The sequence below is a fragment of the Ochotona curzoniae genome, unplaced genomic scaffold, assembly GCF_017591425.1.
Source record: "Ochotona curzoniae isolate NIBS_2020 unplaced genomic scaffold, NIBS_Ocur_1.0 contig_832, whole genome shotgun sequence".
NCBI lineage: Eukaryota > Metazoa > Chordata > Mammalia > Lagomorpha > Ochotonidae > Ochotona > Ochotona curzoniae.
The window spans coordinates 334636-354651 of NW_024466580.1; the positions used below are offsets into that span (position 1 = coordinate 334636).

A 20016-nucleotide genomic window follows, 5' to 3' on the forward strand; every position below is an offset into this window, starting at 1 on the left:
TAACATTGTATTACGTGAAACAGTTTTATAGGTACTGGGATTCCCCCCACCCCTCCCTCAACTCTCCATCTATGGTGGATTCCTCCACCTTGCTGCATAACCTGTGTGCTAAATTTTAAAAAGAAATCTTACCCCCCTCCAAAAAAATCTGTCAGAATTGCATTTGTTATGCAAATGTGACAGGAAAAAATTTCAAGAGAAAAAGAAAATAAATCTATTGTTTTTCTTCATTTATTATAATCAGGTTTTGTTAACAGAGAAAATATTAATATTGTTAATGATACTCACGGGCTGTGAGTAGCCTCTAAGTATCTCTTTGAATATAAAAATAGGAAGAACTTATTTTTCCACCGACAGAGATTATTTTGAAAGTGTTGTTCTAATGTAAAATACAAAATCAGGCAAATTATAAGTAACAAAAAAAAAGTGCAGATTAACACACTACGAAAGTGCTCACTTTGGACTGTGTGGGACAGAAGCTACTTTCTCCTCTCTCAGGAAAGATCTCAGTACATCAGACACACTGAGCATCGTAGTCTAAGTGTACACTCAGCTTTCCAAATGCTTGTGGTCCCTGACTCACAGCCATTCCACCCACACATCATACAACAACCTCCAAAGCCGGTGGGCATCTGATCTACAAGCATGTGTTATTTTCATGAGAATTCTGAAGTGGAGCCTGAAATAGTGCATTTCTATAAGATGCCAGTCTTTAGGTCACACCTTGAGCACCGAGGCCCTCAACTCCATTTTCAAATGATTAATGAAAGTTAAAGTCTGGCAGTGTTCTTGTTTAGGGGCTTCTGGGAAACATTTGCCAACACGGTGTCCCTACTTTTATGTCCCACAATTCAGGAATAAAGTGAACCCTTTGTGCTCAGGGACCCCTGGAGCCTCTAACCTCACCACATTCAACCTCTCCCCTCTTCTGTGTTACTTTAGACAGAGTACAACCGGGCCAGCGCAGCAGCTCAGCAGGCTAATCACCCAGGGGCAAGCGCCAGCATCCTGTATGGGTACCTGTTTATGTTCCGCCTGCTCCACTTCCCATCCAACTCCTTGCTTGTGGCCTGAAAAAGCAGCAGAGCGGTTCAAGGCCTTGCACCCCTGCACCCACGTAGCAGATCCAGAAGAAGCTCCTGGCTTTGGATCAGCGCAGCTAAGGCCATCGTGGCCATTTGAAGGGTGATCCAACGGATGTGAGATTTTTCTCTCTCTCAGTCTCTCCTTCTCTAGGTAAGAAAACAACTAAAAAGAGTACCAAGAGAAAATACCCACCTGAGCCATTGTGTGCTGGCACGTGAAGTGGGGCTGGCAGGCTCTGAAGCTCCAATCAGTTTCTGCTGCTGCAGCAAGGAAAACAAATGCCACAAAAAATACTCCCTCCCTGATGCTAAGAGCATGCCGAAGGAAGAGTGTCAATGTTGGGTGTGATCCTGGAACTCACACAGGATCAAGGAAAGGGACAAGAAGCCTGTGGGAGAGGAGGTCCTTAATGCTACCACCTAACTCCAAACTGGCTAGGGAGCAGCCAGTGAAAGGCATCCTTGGCAGCCACCTTCGAGACCTGCAGCCCAGTCAAGACCAGTAGTGCCTCCAAGAATGCTCCAATGCTTCCTGTTACTATTAGTTCCTCAGCCATCAGCTACAAATCACACTTTGACTACATGTGCAGGAAGCAGACTGCTGCCTATAGCACTGTCTCATTTATTCAGGTAGTCACCCACTTATTCTAAAACGTGGGCTCCGAAAAGCAGCAGAAACATTCTGCTCTCATGGATCCCCTCCGATGCAAGTATATTCTAATAATACACACACATACGATCTATACATAAACCACAAGCCAGTGTGACTGCAACCAACCCCAAAGCATAAAGGGCCAGGAAAGCAGATGAGTAGGAGGTCTAAATCTGGGTTCAGTCATGCAAAATGTGGCCAACAACCAAAAACCATAACACATACAGCGAGCCACACATACCAGAGTGCTAAGTATGAGTGGAGAAAAAAAAAAAACAAACCTGAAAAAGCCAAAAAAGAACAACTGCAGGGAACAAGAGGCAACAGTGAGAGAGAAAAACAGAGCATCGATGAGCAGCACACGACATGGGGCTTTGCACCAAGACACACGGGAAGCCGCTAGAGAATTCTAGGCAAGGAAACCGAAGCAGAAAACACATTGTACTTAAGAGGCAAGCTGTGAGGACACCGACAGAGCGCCTGGGTGAGGTCTCTAGCCCTGCTTTAGTCCCAGCTTCCAGCGAATGTGCACCCCACGAGGGGGGGAAAGGGCTCAAGTCACGGGGGCTCTGCCATTCAGCTAGAAGGCTGACACAATTCCAGGCAGCTGACTCGAGCCTTCCTCAGTCCCGGCTACCGTGGCTACCCTGGGCAGTGCAGGCGGGAATGAAAGTTCCACCTCTACCTCCGTCATGGTCTGTGTTTGCCTGTCTCTTTCAAACAAACAAAAACACAGGTCAACTACGAACTTAGTTACTTTTAAAATATTCAGAACAATGACTGAATATGAAAGATGCCATGATGCTAGAAAATCACCTTGTTTTGAGTGTTTTTCTTTTAGACTTAGCAAATTTCTACCATACAGAAATTCTTGTTGAAACACAGCCATGTTTCCGAACACAGCCTTTCAGCGCTTCCCTTCCTGCCTTCCTTTATGCATTTTTCCAGCATCACACACATTTACTTACAGGATACAGCCCCGACCCCAGACCTAGGATGTTTAAATCCTTCATCCTACTCCTACCGAAGTTGTAACTCAGATGACCATCTCTAAGTGCCTGTCAGTACCAGGCCAGTCCACAGTGTTTAAGCTGTTTGTCCTGTCACATTTCTGATGAAAAACTCCACTAGGAATACTGACGCCCAAATAGAAGAATGAAACCTCGAAGTCATCTAGCCATAACCTGGTCTTAAGAGGGTTCATACTGTACTTACCAGGAGAAGGAATGGAAAACCAGCAGGTAAATATGACCATGGCAAGGTAGTTAGTCTAAATGTGTGACACTGCAGTGCAGCTAGTCGGCGAAGCTCTGAATCTGAAGCTTCTTTCATATTGTTAATTGATTCCTGCTCAGAATCTATTCTGTAACATGCCAGCTATCCAAAATCAATTATCTCAATAGATAAAGCAAAGCACCTTTAAAGACAAGCATCCGAGGTTTTCAACACCACAGTAATCATGAGTTTTCAAGATACATGGCTTTGTTGACACAAAGATCAGAGAAAAGATTCTATCAAGGAGGCCGCACTGAAATCTACGGGGCTCAGATAGAAAGCTTAAAAAGCTCTCCACAACCCCACCGTTCAGGTGACTGAGACATGTTTATCTAAGTTTTAAGCCTTCCTACCTTACGTTCAGTTTCTTTTCTCACAACGAATATTACTGAACCTCCTCTTTCCTATCTTGCCCTTCATGTTCCCAAGGAAAATGGTAATTTCTATATATTGGAAAACAAGGAAAAATCCTTATTTGAAAGGCAGAGCTTCTCTCTCTCTCTCTCTCTGTGTGTGTGTGTGTGTGTGTGTGTGTGTGTGTCTTCCATCTGTGGCTTACTTCCAAATGCCAGCAACAGCCAGAGCTGCACAAGGCTGAAGCCACTTCCCTGGTACCTTCCCCAAGTCTCTCATGTGGGTTTGAGGAGCCCAGTAATTGAGCCATCATCATCATCTGCTACCCTCCCAGGCACATGAGCAACAAGCTGGATCAGATGTGGAGTAAAGGCTGGCACCATTGCATAGCAGGTTAAGCAATGTCAGCATCCTATAAGAGTGCCAGTTCAAGTCCTGGCTACTCCATTTTCGATCCAGCTCCATGCTAATGTACCTGGGAAAGCAGCAGGAGATGGCCCAGTTCTTGGAACCCTGCACCCATACGGGAGACCTGGACGGAGCTCTTGGCTCCTGGCTTCAGCCTGGCTGACCACTGGCTGTTGCAACCAACTGTGGAGTCAAGCCGTGGATAGAAGATACCTCTAGTTCTGTGTGTATGAATAATAACTAAGAGTGTCTAAGTGGAATAACTGGTTCCACTCTTGGAGGAAAATAAAATGGAGCAGCCAAGACTATAACTGTTACTCGACTATGTGCTGTAGGCACCCCAGTGACACACTGCTTAACCCACTGTGCCACAATGCCAGCCCCTGGTGTAAAACTTTTAAATATATGGCACTGCTTTGGGTATAGAACCAAACCCTGGGGAATTGGGTTAGAGTACATTAATGCAACTGTATTCTACTCCCAGCTCCACCACCTAAATCATATGATGGGAAGTCTGTGACTTGCTCTGGGCCTCTGCTGCCTCATGTCAGAGGAGCAATTTTTGAAATGCATGGAGTCATTTCTGCTGTCTACCAGCCTTAATGGGCAACACTGTACAATGTATAGTACAGCCCACACCAACGCAAGATTATCCGGCCCGAGGTGCCAGTAATATCTGGTGCCTGGTTCAAATGCCCGAGCGCATGGTTGTTTCAACAGTTCTTGAAAACTACACATCCTTTGGGTCTTAAGAGTTGCTTCACTTGCTGAGGAATTTGTTCCTTTCCTTTCATACTCTTTTTTTCCCTACTACACCAACACAGCACACTGCACTCTAACATAGCGTTAACATCTTAGGATGTACAATTCCTGCTGCTTCACTTCACTCCAGCTGTCAGGCGCTGGCGGCCCTGGAATATGAAACCCGTCTGTTAACACACCATTACTTACCCCCAAGTCAGCCGGTCTAAGTAGCTATTCACATAGTAGGCTGTTTGTAATGTCAACTCCCTGATTTATACTTAAAAATATGCTGGAATCTCCACTAAAACCCTTATTGTTTCAGGTTTGCCAGTAGAGGCATGAAAATCTCTCCCTGGGATAAGAGACATGATGTTTTTATTTTTATCTATTTATTTATTTTACAAATAACTTTGAACCGACTTTTAAATCCAAGAATGTCAAAGAGAAATTTTTCTTCTTTACTCCTGAAACATAAAACTAGATTTTTTTTTTCTTTTAGAAAAGTTCAAACAACAGTCCATACTTTAACATATTTTTCCAACATGGAAAAAAAAAATTTAACCTTGCTGTGTCATCAAAGTAAGCTGTAAGGTACGCTTTCACAAAAGAAGGGCCTAGGGTCAGGCATTGTGGCATAGGAAGCAAGGTTACTGCCCGTGACACTGGCATCCCATGTGGGTGCTGGTTCCTGTCCCAGCTGCTCAACTTCTGATCCAGCTCCCTGCTAATGCAGGGAAAGCAAAGAAAGATGGGCCGCTACCCCCCACAGGGGAAACTCAGCCAAGCTCCTGCCTCGAGCCTCGTACAGTCCTAGCCATTGTGACAATCTGGTGAGCGTGCCAGCAAATGGAAGCTCTGTCTCTTTCTCCCACTCTCTTTAACTGACTTTCAAATTAAAAGAAGAAGATTCTTTCAGTGAGGATTTTTACAAAAGAGCAAAGTTTCTTCCATATTGAAGTTCTAGGAGATTATGGGGATTTCAGGTTTTCTTGTACAATGACTAATCTTAAACAAACTTTGATATGATAAATCTCATTACCTAATTTCACAGCCACATCCCCACTCACATGGCATTTAGAAGCTTACAGTGGCATTCACAATGGGCACTACAACTTTATGGTACAGAGGTAAAATAAATAAAGCCATTCCAACATGGAGATGGCCAGCATAACAATCACGCACTACAATGGCTATGGACCAAACAATCCCAAACTCAGCTCCCCTTCGCTGGGAAAAATGCTTTTGGACATCCTAATAGTATCAGGAAAAAATGCTAACACAGGAGTAAGAGAGGAAAGCAGAGTGGAATAAGAGAACTGTCTTAATGTAAGTAAGTATTGTTGGCAATGTGTGGACATACTGCTAGAGTGAGAACCTGGAAGAGTTCCTTTGTAAGGAAGGGATCTTAAATTGTCTTGGTTTATAAGCTTCATTTTAAATTTGCCTCTCACGTAATGAAGACCAGATGAGCTACAACGCGATGGTAACAGAAGTAGTGGTGCCAGTGATGAGTCAGAAATGGCAAATGCCTACCACATCAATGAGCAACAAAGCTCAACACAGAAGGCCCGCTATCACGCCAGCACTCGGCTAAGTACTTCACATACATTATTTACCTTTGCCATGTTAATGTCATTTTTGTAATTACCATGATACTTTACCAACCATACAAAGTCACACATTACTACTTCTCCACTTCAAAAGAAGAGATTGATTTTGACAAGTCATATGCAGCAGAACTGAGATTCAAAGTTAAGTCTGGCTCCTCAGAAACCGGAATTTACAAGAGGAAAAGACAGCTTCAGACTAGGAAATCCACAGGGGGAAAAAAAAAAGCTTTATAGAAAAGTTAGAGAAACTGCATAATGGGAAATGAGTAAAACAGAAAAAGAAGGTCATGCCCCACATAGGGAATGCATGGGCCACAATAAAGAAAAGTGGCAATGAATGGGGTATGCAGAGGTAGAGACGGGGACAGCTCTACAGAGCCACGGGCCATGCTAAGCCAACCTGCCACCCCTGCAGCAGAAAATCAACGTGTCCCAGTCTTGAAAAAAGCAACACTTGTTCAGGAGCCAACTCCATCCTCTACGAGAAGGATGGATGCAGACAAGACCTGCCCTGGTCTGAGCATCCACACAGCCAAACTCAGTTCTGCAGCCCCCGAGCTTCTAATGCTCTTACGGAACACGGAGACATGGCAAGCAAGAGGTTGTCAAAGCCCCACGGCGTCTCAGTGAGGTCCAGAGAAGAACAAGTCATGAGGCTTGAAACTGGAGCCTCTCGGTGCCAGCTAGGTTTGTTTTTCCTCAATGTTTCATCAGAAGAGCTTTACAAATGTGTGAGATAAAAGTTGTGGCTCACACATAACAGCAGCAAACAAGTTTTGACATTTTATCTGCTCTGCACATGGTACATGTGTTTGACAAGAACAGCACAAAAAGTAAAATCTGTGAGCTCAAGAGAGAACAACAACAACAATTCCTCAAAAAAAGTTACCTCTGCACTCACTCGGAGGAACAGTTTGCCATAACTTTCCAACAGCCTGTAGGATATTAGCCACAGGGTAACAGCAGGGGAAACGTGATTCTGGTTTTGAGGAGCTATAAATCCTTCATCAAAAGTAATGAAGCATCCTCTTACCACTATTGCTTAAATTAGAGAAACAGCAAGTGAAGAAAAGAGACCAAACGAGACAGAGCTTGGCTGAAATGAACAACAGGGCAGACAAAAGAAAAATTCCAGCAATAATTCCATCTCATCATTGCTGCCTGCTTTTTGTAAGAGTTAACTCTGCATCTCTTCCAGAACCGTATGACCATAAGGAAACACTGTGAAAATAATGGAATTAAGCCATCTTCAAAATTACATGCATACACCGTTTTTTCAATTTAAAGTAAAATCTCAACCCGGACGTAACTCCAGAGAACAATTTAAGCTGGGAATGCATAAAGAATTTGATCAAAATGTTTGATACTAACACCCATCAACCATGAAACAGTCTAACAGCAAGGTCAAGCTTATACAGAATTAATGGTAATAAAAAAGACAAAAATAAAGTAATACCGTGCATACCACCTACTGCACCCCAGATGCAGCTGGGGGGTATTTCAGAAGATGCTCTGGATGTGTGTCTGCACAGGCTTCCTGCGCCTAGAGCACATTCCTCAACTTGAGAAGCAAAATGGCTTTCTAGAAAATCACACCCCTAAAATGGTATACAAAATCTTTTATACACCCACACACACACACGAATAAATCATTCTTGCTAAGCTGGGTCCACGGCTTTTATCTTTTCCTATAAAATGTTCAAAACTTAGGCTGCTAATGTTCCCCTCCCAGGTCTTCAGCAGTGCTTGGTAAAACAGACGCCGAACTCCTGTGCTAGGACCTGCAGCTATGGTCCCAATCTCACTCTACTATCAGTGGACCTAAAAGCAGGACCAAACATGGTCAGAGCAAAACCTTATTATCTGACACTAGGAAATCATACTGAATTGAGAATACCAACCCACCAACCAGGTAGGCAGCTTCTCCCAGGGGCTCTTCAAACACCACACCTAGTAAGTAGGGCTGGTTGCTGAGACAAAAAGTTGAGGCTCTAAAAGAGCAAATCTCCAAGCTTCTCAGAATGGAGAAGGACTTCAAAACAAGTTTAACTGACTCCAAAACACAGATAAACTTGCAGAAATTAAAGGGATTTCCGTTGACTGCACTTTCAAAAGCTTCAAACGCAAGTGCAACTAACAAATATGAATTGATTCAGTCAATAAGTTAAAAATTCTTATACATCTATAGAAACACTTTGCATATAAACACACTCATAGCTAAAGAGGTTTAGTGTTACAAACGTAGAAACGTCTATATTTTTGGTGGTGGTGGTGTGAGAGAGATTGGGGCTTAAACTACTTTCAAGTGATTTGGATTAAAACCAGTTATTATTTGCACGAGGTCCAAAAACCGAATCACATGCAAAGTTGGGAACTGAATCCAGAATGCCTACCACCCACGATGCTGTGCTCCTCCCTACAGCATGGGGCGGCTCTGAACAATGGGGCCTGCCTGAGCAGCAGTGGAGTGGGGGTTCTGACCCCTAGCGCACAAGGTCGAGGCTTTCCATGAACCAGCACTTCACCTCCTAGAAACTGGAGTCTCAGATCGCAAGCGGAAAAGCTCAGGGTGGTCTTTGCACTTTGGCACTTTGTTCCCCTGTGTCGGCTACCAGCAGAGGAGGGAGCTGCAGATTCAGGTGGATTTCCAGGGTGGGAGAGCTATGAAAGCACACATTCTCAGAAACTGTGCCTGCTTCTCAAAGTGATCCAAGGATGCAGATGACAGCCATAGGACTGGGCAGACTTATCGAGTGACACAGTCCCAGCCCTAAAGATGCGATTCTTAGCAACAGTCACACAATTGCTTCCCCCAGATCTATCAGAACCTCCTAAGAGACATAAACACCAGATAAAACAACAAATACTTTTAAACACAAAAGCATTACAGAAAGCCACATGGTACCTGTGTTCATCGAAAGAAGGAATGGGTTAAACAAAGCTGTACAGAGAATACGAAATTGCAACAGAAAGGTTAGCACTCCCACAACTGAACAACTGAAAATTTACAATCAGGGTCTCAGAAGAATTCGTAAAAATTAGGCAATATTTGAAGGGATTTTATATGAGAATTCCTCAGGAAGTGAATTCAAAGACACACAAAGCATAACCTAGTGACTAAGACACTCTCATTCCACCAAGGAGTACCAAGCTCCATCCCCAATTTCAGTTTCCTACCAAGGCAACATTCACAGCCCAAGGTAACAGGTTCCTGCCACCACGTGGCAGACTTACACTGAGCTCACGGCTACCAGTGCTGGCCTGGTCCAGCCTTGGCTGCCACACACATTCACGTGTGACCTAGAAAATACATTTTTTCTCTCTCTCTCATTTCCCTTTTCATAAAAATAAAATTTAAAAGGAATAAAATCACCCTAAACACGCTGAAAGGTCAAAGACAAAATATGCTCACAGCAGCTGGAGAAGATTCAACCCAGAAAAGAGTGAAGATATTGCAGGCTAATTGCAAACTTTGCAACCATAATAACAGAAGGCAGAAAGCACAGATGGCCCAAGTAATACAACAACCCAGTCATCAACCTGAAGGCACCCATCCAGCAGACTGACATCCCAGGACAGGATTAGCATGATCACATTTTCAGTTACAGATGTCTTGCTCCCCCATCCACAGGCTCAGTTTCCATGGTTTCAGTTACGTACAGTAAACCAACATCCAAAAATACTAAGTTGGGAAACTCTACAAACATGTAATGGCTTTTAGCTGCACTGTGCGCTAACCAGTGATGAGATTCAGTGTTGTTTCATTCTGTCCCACCTACGACGTGAATCATTTTGTCCCGCGTATCCATGTTGTGTATGCTACCCACTGCTCAGTCTCTTACAAGTCATTATCAGGTTTACTGTCGATGTATGCCAACGCTTTGTGATGAAGAAATCTTTGTTTTTCTTAACAAGGACCTAAAAGCACAAAAATAGTGCTACCAGAAACTTTGGTGTGCCAAGGAGGTGCCACAAAATGCTCCTTTTTAAGTGAAAAGACAGTTTCTTAACATGCAAAGAAAAAAAAAAAGTATATACTAAGGATGCTGAGATGTATGTAAGATGGAATATTTTCTGTGACATTATTTAGAAGGGGAAAAAAATGCTGGTTTTGCTGTTACATCTGAAACAGCAAAAGCTACAACCACAGTGAGCTATTAGTGCTTACTGAAGATGCAAAAAGTATCTTGAACACGCCCGATCTCATCTGATCTCAGAAGATGCAGAAAGTATGCAAGGTCAGCGTTGTGACTCAGTGAGCTAGGCCACCACCTACAGCACTGGCATTGCAGAGAGGTGCTGGCTAGAGTACTGGATGTTCCATGACTCAGCTCCCTGCTGACACACCTGGGAGGGCAGTGAAGGATGGCCCAAGTGCTTCGGCCCCTGCACCCATGTCAGAGACCGAGATGAAGCTCTTGGTTCCTCGCTTCTGCCTGGCCCAGCCTTAGCCACTGCAACCATTTGGGGAGTAAACTATTGGACAGAAGATCTCGCTCACCCTCTCTCTATATTGCGCTCTCCCTCTCTCTCTCTCTCTCTCCCTCTGGAATTTTCCCTTTCAAATAAACAAATCTTAAAAGAAATTGATCAAACACAGTATAGGCACCAGGGTTGTAGTGTAAAATGGTTAAGCAGCTGCCTGAAATGCAAGCAACCCTGGCTGCTCCACTTCCAATCTAGCTCCCTGCTAATGTGCCTTGGGAAGCAATTCAACATGGTCCAAGGGCTTGGACCCCTGCACCCAAAGAGACCTAGAAGTTCTGGACTCTTGGTCTGCCTGGCCCAGCCCTGGGAGTCGTAGCCACTTGGGGGGTGAAACAGCAGATGAAAGACAACTCTGCTTCTCAAACAAAAAGTAATTACTCTTAAAAAAGCGGTGTGGGGGTGGGGGGGTAGGGAGAGTACAAGTGTACGTGGACTTGGGCACTACCGAGGGTCCCAGTTATTGGCTGGGGTTCTTGAACACATTCTCCACAGGCAAAGCCATCCGAAGGGAGCTACTCCAGTTCAGCACCAAGAACTCTGAAACAGGATGCTACTAGTTACGAGTCCATTGGCTTCCCAGCTGACCTTCCCTTTCCAATCTTCTTGACTAGAACTACCATTTCCCTCTTTAAAAGTGTCAGACGTATCTCTGGGCCCCACATAACCAACCCACATCTCTCAGTCTGGCCTTTAAAGTGCTTTACAACCCAGTTACTGGCTAACCTTCTGTGTGATGGATTATACACCTCTCCCCAGACCACGGCCCAGCAAGTGACTAGCCAGCTCCAATCTCTGATTATCCGCAAAATTAAACCTACAAAACTAACTGCCGAGGCTAAATAAGCCTAAGCACTCTAGACTGAATGTGTTGCTCCACAAAACCAAGATGTGGAAATCCTACCCCTTAATGTGATGGTATTAGCAGGTGCAGGTTGAAAGAGGTGATCAGGTAAACATAAGGTCATGGGTGTGAAGCTCCCTGTCATGGGATTAGTGCCCCCTCTTCTTTTTTACACATGTTTATTTTTATTTGAAATAGCTAGAGAAAGAAAGACCGCACACACTCACACACACACACATGCACAGTCTTTCCATCCATTGGTCCGTGCCCCAAATGGTCACAACAGCCCAAGTTAATCCAAAGCCAGGAACTGCAAGTTACTTCAGGATCTCTCACATATCTGCAGAACTTGAGCCATCCTCCATTGCTTTCCCAAGCCACAAGCAGGGAGCTGGAGCAAAAGCGGAGCAGCCAGGACCTGAACAGGCACCCATATGGGATGCCAGCGTGCTGCAGGCTGAGGTTTAACCCACTATAGCACAGCACCAGCTCCCAAGGGATCCGCACCCTTTAAAGAAAAACACCAGAGCTCTCAGTCACGTGGAGGAAGGGAACCCTCACTAAGGACTAAATCTCCTGAAAATATCTGCTTTTTAGGTCATTCAGTCTGAGACCTTCTTTTACAGTAACCCAAACTCACCAAAACATCAGATAAAGCAATCAGTACAGTGCCTGGCCCATAGTTTTTTTGTTTGTTTGTTTGTTTGTTTTTTAAGATTTATTTATTTATTGGAAAGTCAGATATACAGAGAGGAGGAGAAACAGAGAGGAAGATCTTCCATCCAATGATTCACTCCCCAAGTGAGCGCAACGGCTGATGCTATGCCAATCCGAAGTCAGGAACCAGGAACTTCTTCCAGGTCTCCCACGCAGGTGCAGGGTCCGAAAGCTTTGGGCCGTCCTTGACTGCTTTCCCAGGCCACAAGCAGGGAGCTGGATGAGAAGTGGAGCTGCCAGGATTAGAACTGGCACTCATATGGGATCCCGGTGCATTCAAGGCGAGGACTTTAGCCGTTAGGCCACTGTGCCGGGCCCATGACCCGTAGTTTTTAATAAGTAGTTGTCTTACACAACATTCATGCTTCCAAGGCCATGCCTTAGCTCGTAATATCTCCTCTATGTTGCCAGTGTTCAGTATCTCCAATCCCCACAATCTGCATTTACAGAAATCAAAAGTATTCCTAAAAATTCAATTTTCTCCTGAATCTCCAGTCAAGGCAATCCATACAAGTGCTCTCTCTCCCAAAAATATAAGGTATGTACCAAACATTCCTCTTACAGGAGACGTTAGCTTAAATTGAAACGGATCATGAAAACGGATACTACCAAATAAATGGATTAAGTGATGAAATATTTCAACATTCTAATAGACACACTGCAAGGGGGAAAAAAAGAATCAGACACCCCTCAAAAACAAATGCAGCTGGCTTTGGATCTGCTTGATTCTTTGTAAGCCTCCAGACAGCTGCACTTCATACTGAAGACATTAAATATTTCCCTTAGATAACACTAACACAGCAAGGAAGTGCATGTTGGACAGGAAGAAATGAAGGGCTGCCTCACTTGCTTCAGGAAACATCTTTTAGAGTGCTGTTCCAAGGGAAACCCACTTGACCTTGCACTCCTACCACCCAAGAGGAAGAAATCGGGTCCTCCAGCACTGGCTTGACCGGCACAGCATAGATGCTCAGTAAACACCGGCCAACTCAGTAAAGCCAAACGCAGTCAGTTATTTAGGTTGTGGGGCTTCTTTATTACTATTATTCACAAAGAAGAGTAGGAGCAGGAACTGTCAGCGGCTTTTCTTCAGTTTCCAGTTAGCCAATTACTGAGGAAGCCATAGTTGAATCCCTCACCCAAAAGCTAACGAGAAGCAACCTCTCAACTGAGTCACCACAAACACACGATTACATAACTGCATTTCAAGTCAGCTCCTCCTTCGCTCAATGTGGCTGGCATTAATTAAGAAGCTAGGAAAAGGCACCATCCACATGATATCACATTAAACTAAACAAATTACGCTTCCCCATTCCTAGTGCTAAATTTAAAATTCCACTGTTGTATCTGCAGGAAGCAAAACAATTATTTTTTGCATAAAAAGCATCCTGATTAAAAACAGACAAAAGAATCCAATAGAAAAACAAAACAAAACAAAAAAATAGAAAACAATAAGCCAGAGACCCACAGCTCAAAAACAACAACCTACTATATCCTGCTTCATTTTCTTCCAGATATATTTTTTTTCCCCAGAGAACATGACATTTTGCCTAATCTGACCATACCCTAAATACTATAAGGACCCACAGTGTTGCTTCAAAGAACATTTCTCTATGTTCTGGGTTTTGTTTTGGTTTTGGTTAACCTTGAAACTGTATAACACAGACGGAGCATTTTTTTTTCTAAACTTTTTATTTTATTTGAAAGGCAGAGTTAGAGCTCTTCCATCCACTGGTTCACTTCCCAAATGCCTCCAACAGTCAGGACTGGACCAGCTTATGGCCAGCAGCCAATAACTCAATCTGGGTCTCCCAGCCGGGTAACAAGGAACCAGTACTGGAACCATTACCCACTGCTTTCCAGGGTGCCATAAGAATGCAAGTCAGGAGCAGTCATGGGACTCAAACCCACACACTCCATGGGGCACCTGATGCCCTGTGCCAAACAAGCACCCTGAAAGATTTTACACTTAAACCAAAGTTAGGAAATACTATTCTCTTCCTCAGAAGCTACTATAGTAAAAACTGAGACTTTCCTGAGTTCCTAGGGCACTGAAGCTGGCTCCATCAATAATTTCTAGACATTTTAGCAGTGTTTGAGAAAATTTCATTGGTTTTCCATCAACAGAGAGACAAACTACATATATAAGAGTCACCTCTAGAAAGCTACAGGAAAATAAAAAGGTAAATTCAGCTTCAGTTCCCCACCCCCCCAAATTTTGTTATCACTGAGAAAATACAATCTATTCATAGCCAACAATTAAAGGCCAGTGTTGATGCAACACGCAATCACACTGACTTTTCAAGGGCTGGGGACACTTCATTCACTCTGGATCCTTAACACAAAGAATGGTGCCTGGGATAACAGCAGGATCAGTTGCACTGAAGTGAACTGCAGATCTAAGCTCAGAGCTAGCAAGAATCTCCAAAGCTGAAGTTGTTAGACACTGGAGGCAGGACAGATGGCAGAATTTGATTTCCACAATAATTTGAGGAAAGAAAGCTGAACCATAGAAACCTCTGTAAATTAAAGACAGAAGGAAAAACATTTATATAGCCCTAAATGTATTAAATAGTTTGGTCCTCTGCACAAAAAACACTGAATGTTGTATGTAACACACAGCAGGTATTTGAAAACAGAAAACAGGGCTGGCACAGCAGCACAGCAAGCTAATTCTTAGCCTGCAGCACCCACATCCCAATTCATGTCTCAGCTGCTTGATTCTAACCCAGTTCTCCGTTAACGGCCTCAGAAAGCCGTGGAGGATGGCCCAAATCGCTGGGTCCTTGCACCCACATGAGAGATCAAGAAGAAGCTCCTGGCTCCCAGCTTTGGATCACATCAGCTCAGCTCTGGCCACTGCAGCTACTTGCGGAGTGACCCAGCAGATGGAAGACTCCTCTCTGGTTCCACTTCTCTCTGTACAAAATCTGCCTTCCAAAAAAATAAATCTTAAAAAAAAGAGAGAGAGAGAGAAGAAAACTAATACTAAATACTATAACATTTCCTGAGCATCAAAGCAAGGATTAGCTCTCAGCAAGCTTTCTGTACACCATGACAAATAGCAAAGAAAGAGTAAATGAAGAATTTAACTCTCCACATACAATATCAATGTCCTTGCTAAACCAGGTGTAAAAATGGTGCCTATCAGGATTTCTTTATACTCCAAGAACTATTTTCATATCCTGCTAGTATCCAGAGGTTATGTAAAAAGATGCTATCTTTTATATGCAACCCTAGCAGCATTACTTTGCACCATGTGATTATAAACAATTCTTAAAAGAAAGTCCAGCTCATGACTACGGCATTGTTCATCAGACTCCACTTATCTAAACTTCATTCCCACAGATTTTCCTTTCTTCTCCAACACCTGTGCTTTCAAAAAATTAAAGGAATTCATGGAGGAGGAATTTATTAATATCACATCCCTCTAACAGCTGCCGGCTGAAGGCATTAAATGCATAGCTGCTTCCATGACATATGTGGCCAGCCCAGAAAGCATGCTTGATAAAAGTCTGGTTTCTTTCAAAATGACTAACTAAAACTTTCTACCCTTTGGGGCTGCCTTCACAACAAATTCCACCAGAGTTCAGGGGTTTTGTAGATAAATCTCTGTGGGTGTAAGACTCCAAGGACACGTGCTCAAGCATCTTTAGTAGCTATCCTTCGGCATCCCTCACCCCAAGCGCTGGACAACAGATGCCCATCAGCCAATCATCCGGGAATGAGCAGCTGAGCCGCAGCAGTTCGTGTTCTCGGGACAGGTGTTCTGTGTTTTTCTTAAAGCACACAGGCCAGTCTAATAGCAAGTATACTTTCCAGATCATTAAAAAAGAATCAAAACAACATAAAAGGCCACTCTAAAGTACATTAGAGCAATCTAAACAAATGCAAATGGAAGAATTCATCTTGTTTTCCTGCTAATCTTCATTCTCACATTTTGTACCTTTCGGTATATAAACTCTCTCATCCCAAGAATGCAAACTGTTACGATTTTAATTCTACAAGAAGCATTTCTTTCCAGGACATCAAAAGATGTAGAAACCTAACAGTAATTACTGCGTAATAAATCACAAGACATGTGGCATAATGTTTGTAAAGCTGAATTGCACCTGTCACCAATTTAACGAAAGAATATATACAAAGCACACAGCTTATAGCACTGAACAATTTGGTTACACTGATCTTATTATTCCCTGTCAAACAGAATAATTCAGGTAACCAAAATCGAATTAATAAGAACAATTCCACCACCCTGGGCAAGTTATCGAATTTGTCCATATTCTGCTTCTTCATTCTCAATGTGGTCAAAACAAAAAGAACAGCTCCTCAGAATCGTTATCAAGATGAAATGAATCAGCTTCTATTAATTATTATAACAGAGCCTGCCAAAGGGTAACTCCCAGGGAAATACTGGGTATTAAAAGGAAATGTTTGCTAATCAGAATGAAAATGCAGAACAGTTACAGCAATTGAAAAGAATGATTATAGAAACGTAAGGAGACACAGCTGTTAGGATCTGCGGGCTAATAAAGTTCAGGAATTGGCTAAGAGAACAAAGCAAATATGTAAAAAGGGACCTTAACTAAAAAAAAAACCCTCACTACATCCCTTCAGAATAGACAAATATCCCCTTGCATCTTGATTCTGTCACTAGTTCTAGCTTGAAAATCTTGATTCCTCTTCCTAGGTCAGCAGGTAGATCCTAACCCTCAGTTGTCATAAAATATATATATATAGCTGGTTAGAGCAAAATCAGAAGTCTTAAATTTTTAACATTTTTCTAGTTTTGTTAACAAAGCACCAAGTTGAAACTTATGCCAAATGTTTCTGCAATTAAAACTGCAAACTTCCACGTGAACAACAATAGAGAGCTGTTCCAGTGTGAGAACAGGACAATGCCAGTATGACTGCCACAGTGGGGGTGGTCCCTGCCCACACCCTCGTGCCTGGACAGCCTCCTATCGCCTCCATCGCCAATCCAAGCTGCTTTTGGAAAGCATCTGTGGAAGCAAAGGGACCTGGGTGAACTTGCTCTGTGTCTGAGAGTCCTGCTTCCAGGCCCCCGTGGGGAACCTCCCTTTTTGCCACCACCACCACCCTGAGCGCCCCACTAGAAAAAGCGTGAAACACAAGATGCTTTGTTTGCCTAAATCTGTCCACCCCCACTTCCAAACAGTCCCTTGGTGTTTTACTTGGAACATTCTGGAAAACATCATGGGATAACAGTGACAATTACAGAATAAAGCAACTTCAGAAGCTAGAGAATAAAATGACTTTAGAACTGAAAAAGGTCCTGGTAGAACCAGGTATAAAATGACAGTTCTATCTATTAAGAGAACTAAAGAAAAAGGAACGGTTGTTCTGGCTTTACAAAGCAGACTCCAAGCGGAGGATGCAGTGCACGCGGCTCCCAGGGCATCTTGGTGATGCTTCGGGGCTGCCTGCCATGCCCACATCCTCAGAGGCACGGTGCCTGTCCCTCCCGCCTGCTTCTTTCGCAGAACGAGCCGGCCAGGGGACGCTAGTCCCGCACCTGCAGCTTTGAGAAAGGACCATGATGTAACAAGGCAAGGAGTATTTCCTCGGCAACCAATGACCAGCATACCATAACTCCACCACGAACTTGCTGCTCCCGATCTCCCCTTTCTTTCCTTGTGGCCTCCTTAAAAGAAATCCCAAACACCCTCACTGCGCAGGGCAGCGGCTCTTGAGAAGGAAGTCTGCTAGTGTCGTGTGAATCTGTTTTCTTTCCCTCACACTCTGTCGTCTTCTTGGGACCAAACTTCTCGGTGACCCGGTTCGGCCACTTGTGGATAATAACACAAGGGAAGGAAGTGCGGGGCGTAGCTTCGGGCCAACTTTTTTGAGTCCGTATCCTATCTGACTTGGGAAAACTCTCGGCTCTGACAACGGGCCCAGAAAACATCTGACCCAACTGTGGTGGGCACCGAGACCCTGGCTGCCACGTGCCCAGTTCGGGATACGGAGTCACACCCCGTCCGCGCGGGCCGTCCAAGGACAGCGGATCCAAGGCCAACTCCCGCAAAGTCGCCCAAGTTCCCCCCGGGCTCCCGGCCCGCAGCAAGCCCCGCCGGGCGCCCCCCGAGGGCGCTCCCTTTGTGCAGGGCGCGCCCGGGGCACCCTGCAGCAGCGCCAGCCCGGATTCCCGGCCCCGCTCCTCGGGGACCCCCGGCCTCGCCGCCCGCCGCCCCACGGCCCCGCCGCCCACGGCCCCGCGCCCGCTCACCCCGCAGCAGCAGCAGCAGCAGCACGTCGGGCAGCCGCGCGCAGACACGCAGCACCGGCCGCCGCCTCAGCGCCATGACGAGCCGCCTGAGGGGCCGCGGTGGCTCCGCGCGCTCCGGCTCGCCCGGCCGTCCCCGCGCGCATGCGCTCGGCGGCCGGGACCCTGCGACCCGCCTTCGGTTACCATAGCGACCGCCCAGCCCCACGGAGCTGCTGCCATGGCAACAGAGGAAGCCGACGACTGTTGCTGTGGATGCGGCGATTCTCTGGGAGACCCCACCACCACCACCACCACCACTATCATCACTACCACCACCATCATGACTACCACCACTACCACCACCACCACCACCACCACCACCATCACCACTACCATCACTACCACCACTACCACTACCACCACGACCACTACCACCAACACTACCACCACCACCACCACCATCACCACCACCACCACCACCCACACCATCCCCACTACCATCACCACCCCCACCATCCCCACTACCATCACTACCACCACTACCACTACCACCACGACCACTACCACCAACACTACCACCACCACCATCACCACCACTATCATCACTACCACCACCATCATGACTACCACCACCACCACCACCACTACCACCACCACCCCCACCATCCCCACTACCATCACTACCATCACCACCCCCACCATCCCCACTACCATCACTACCACCACTACCACTACCACCACGACCACTACCACCAACACTACCACCACCACCACCACCATCACCACCACCACCACCCGCACCATCCCCACCACCATCACCACCACTGTAGCGTCTCTCAGTGAACTCCGTAAGAGGGGGGCAAAGAAGCATGTTGAAAAGGAGTACAGATCTGTTTCTGCAGCTATGGAAGGAATCCATCATGACAGGTTTGAGAAGAAACAATAGAATCGAGAAAATGAAGCGTTTCCTAATTTACAAATAAGAATGCAACCCAGTTATCTTGAAAGCATTTTTGCCTTCTTATCTTTCGGGTCCCAAATTAGAAATTCAATGGAAAGGGAAAAAAAGCACTGAAATCTGATAAAGCATAAGCAAGGCATACATTAGTATATTAAAGCAATGTCTTGCTAAAATAAACAGAACTGGTTTGTTTCTGTGGTAAATGAAAGGCATGATGATATGCCAAAATAGTTTATTCTGCAGAAAGGTCGGCTAATTTTTTACTCTGATTTTGAATTCCAGAGGATGGTGGAGCTGGGGGAGAAAAAAGGAGCAGGATCTTACAAGGACATACAGATAAGATGAAAAGAAAGTTACTAAAGTGAACCAGAAATTGAACCATAGAAAGCTGGGACCAGAAATGGGGCCAAAGAAGGCAGCAGACTTGGATGTATTACTTAATACTGTGGGAAATCTTGGAAAAGAACCTATTTTATCTAGTATGGAAAGAACGTCAATGAGGTCTCCAGAATCGATAGGACAACAATTATCAGCACACTTACTAGTAAGATGTACCAGTTTCCAAAACCTAATATTTTCAATGTGGTTTTGTTTTGTTTTTGGAAAGTCGGATTTCCAGAGAGGAGAGACAGAAAGAACTTCCATCCACTGG

The 20016-nt window shown here is 44.8% G+C and overlaps 1 protein-coding gene across 1 annotated transcript in view; it reads right to left on the bottom strand.

Annotated features, from left to right (window-relative positions):
• The window catches only part of JAM3 (junctional adhesion molecule 3), a 49250-nt gene extending 30385 nt beyond the window's left edge, over nucleotides 1-18865 (bottom strand). The window contains exons 1-4 of the mRNA XM_040992716.1: nucleotides 18797-18865; nucleotides 18109-18689; nucleotides 17783-17839; nucleotides 8034-8098 (exon numbers count right to left, since the gene is read on the bottom strand). Of these exons, the coding sequence (XP_040848650.1) occupies nucleotides 8034-8098; nucleotides 17783-17839; nucleotides 18109-18689; nucleotides 18797-18865 (772 nt within the window). The remainder of the gene's footprint in view (nucleotides 1-8033; nucleotides 8099-17782; nucleotides 17840-18108; nucleotides 18690-18796) is intronic.
• Nucleotides 18866-20016: the final 1151 nt, after the last annotated feature.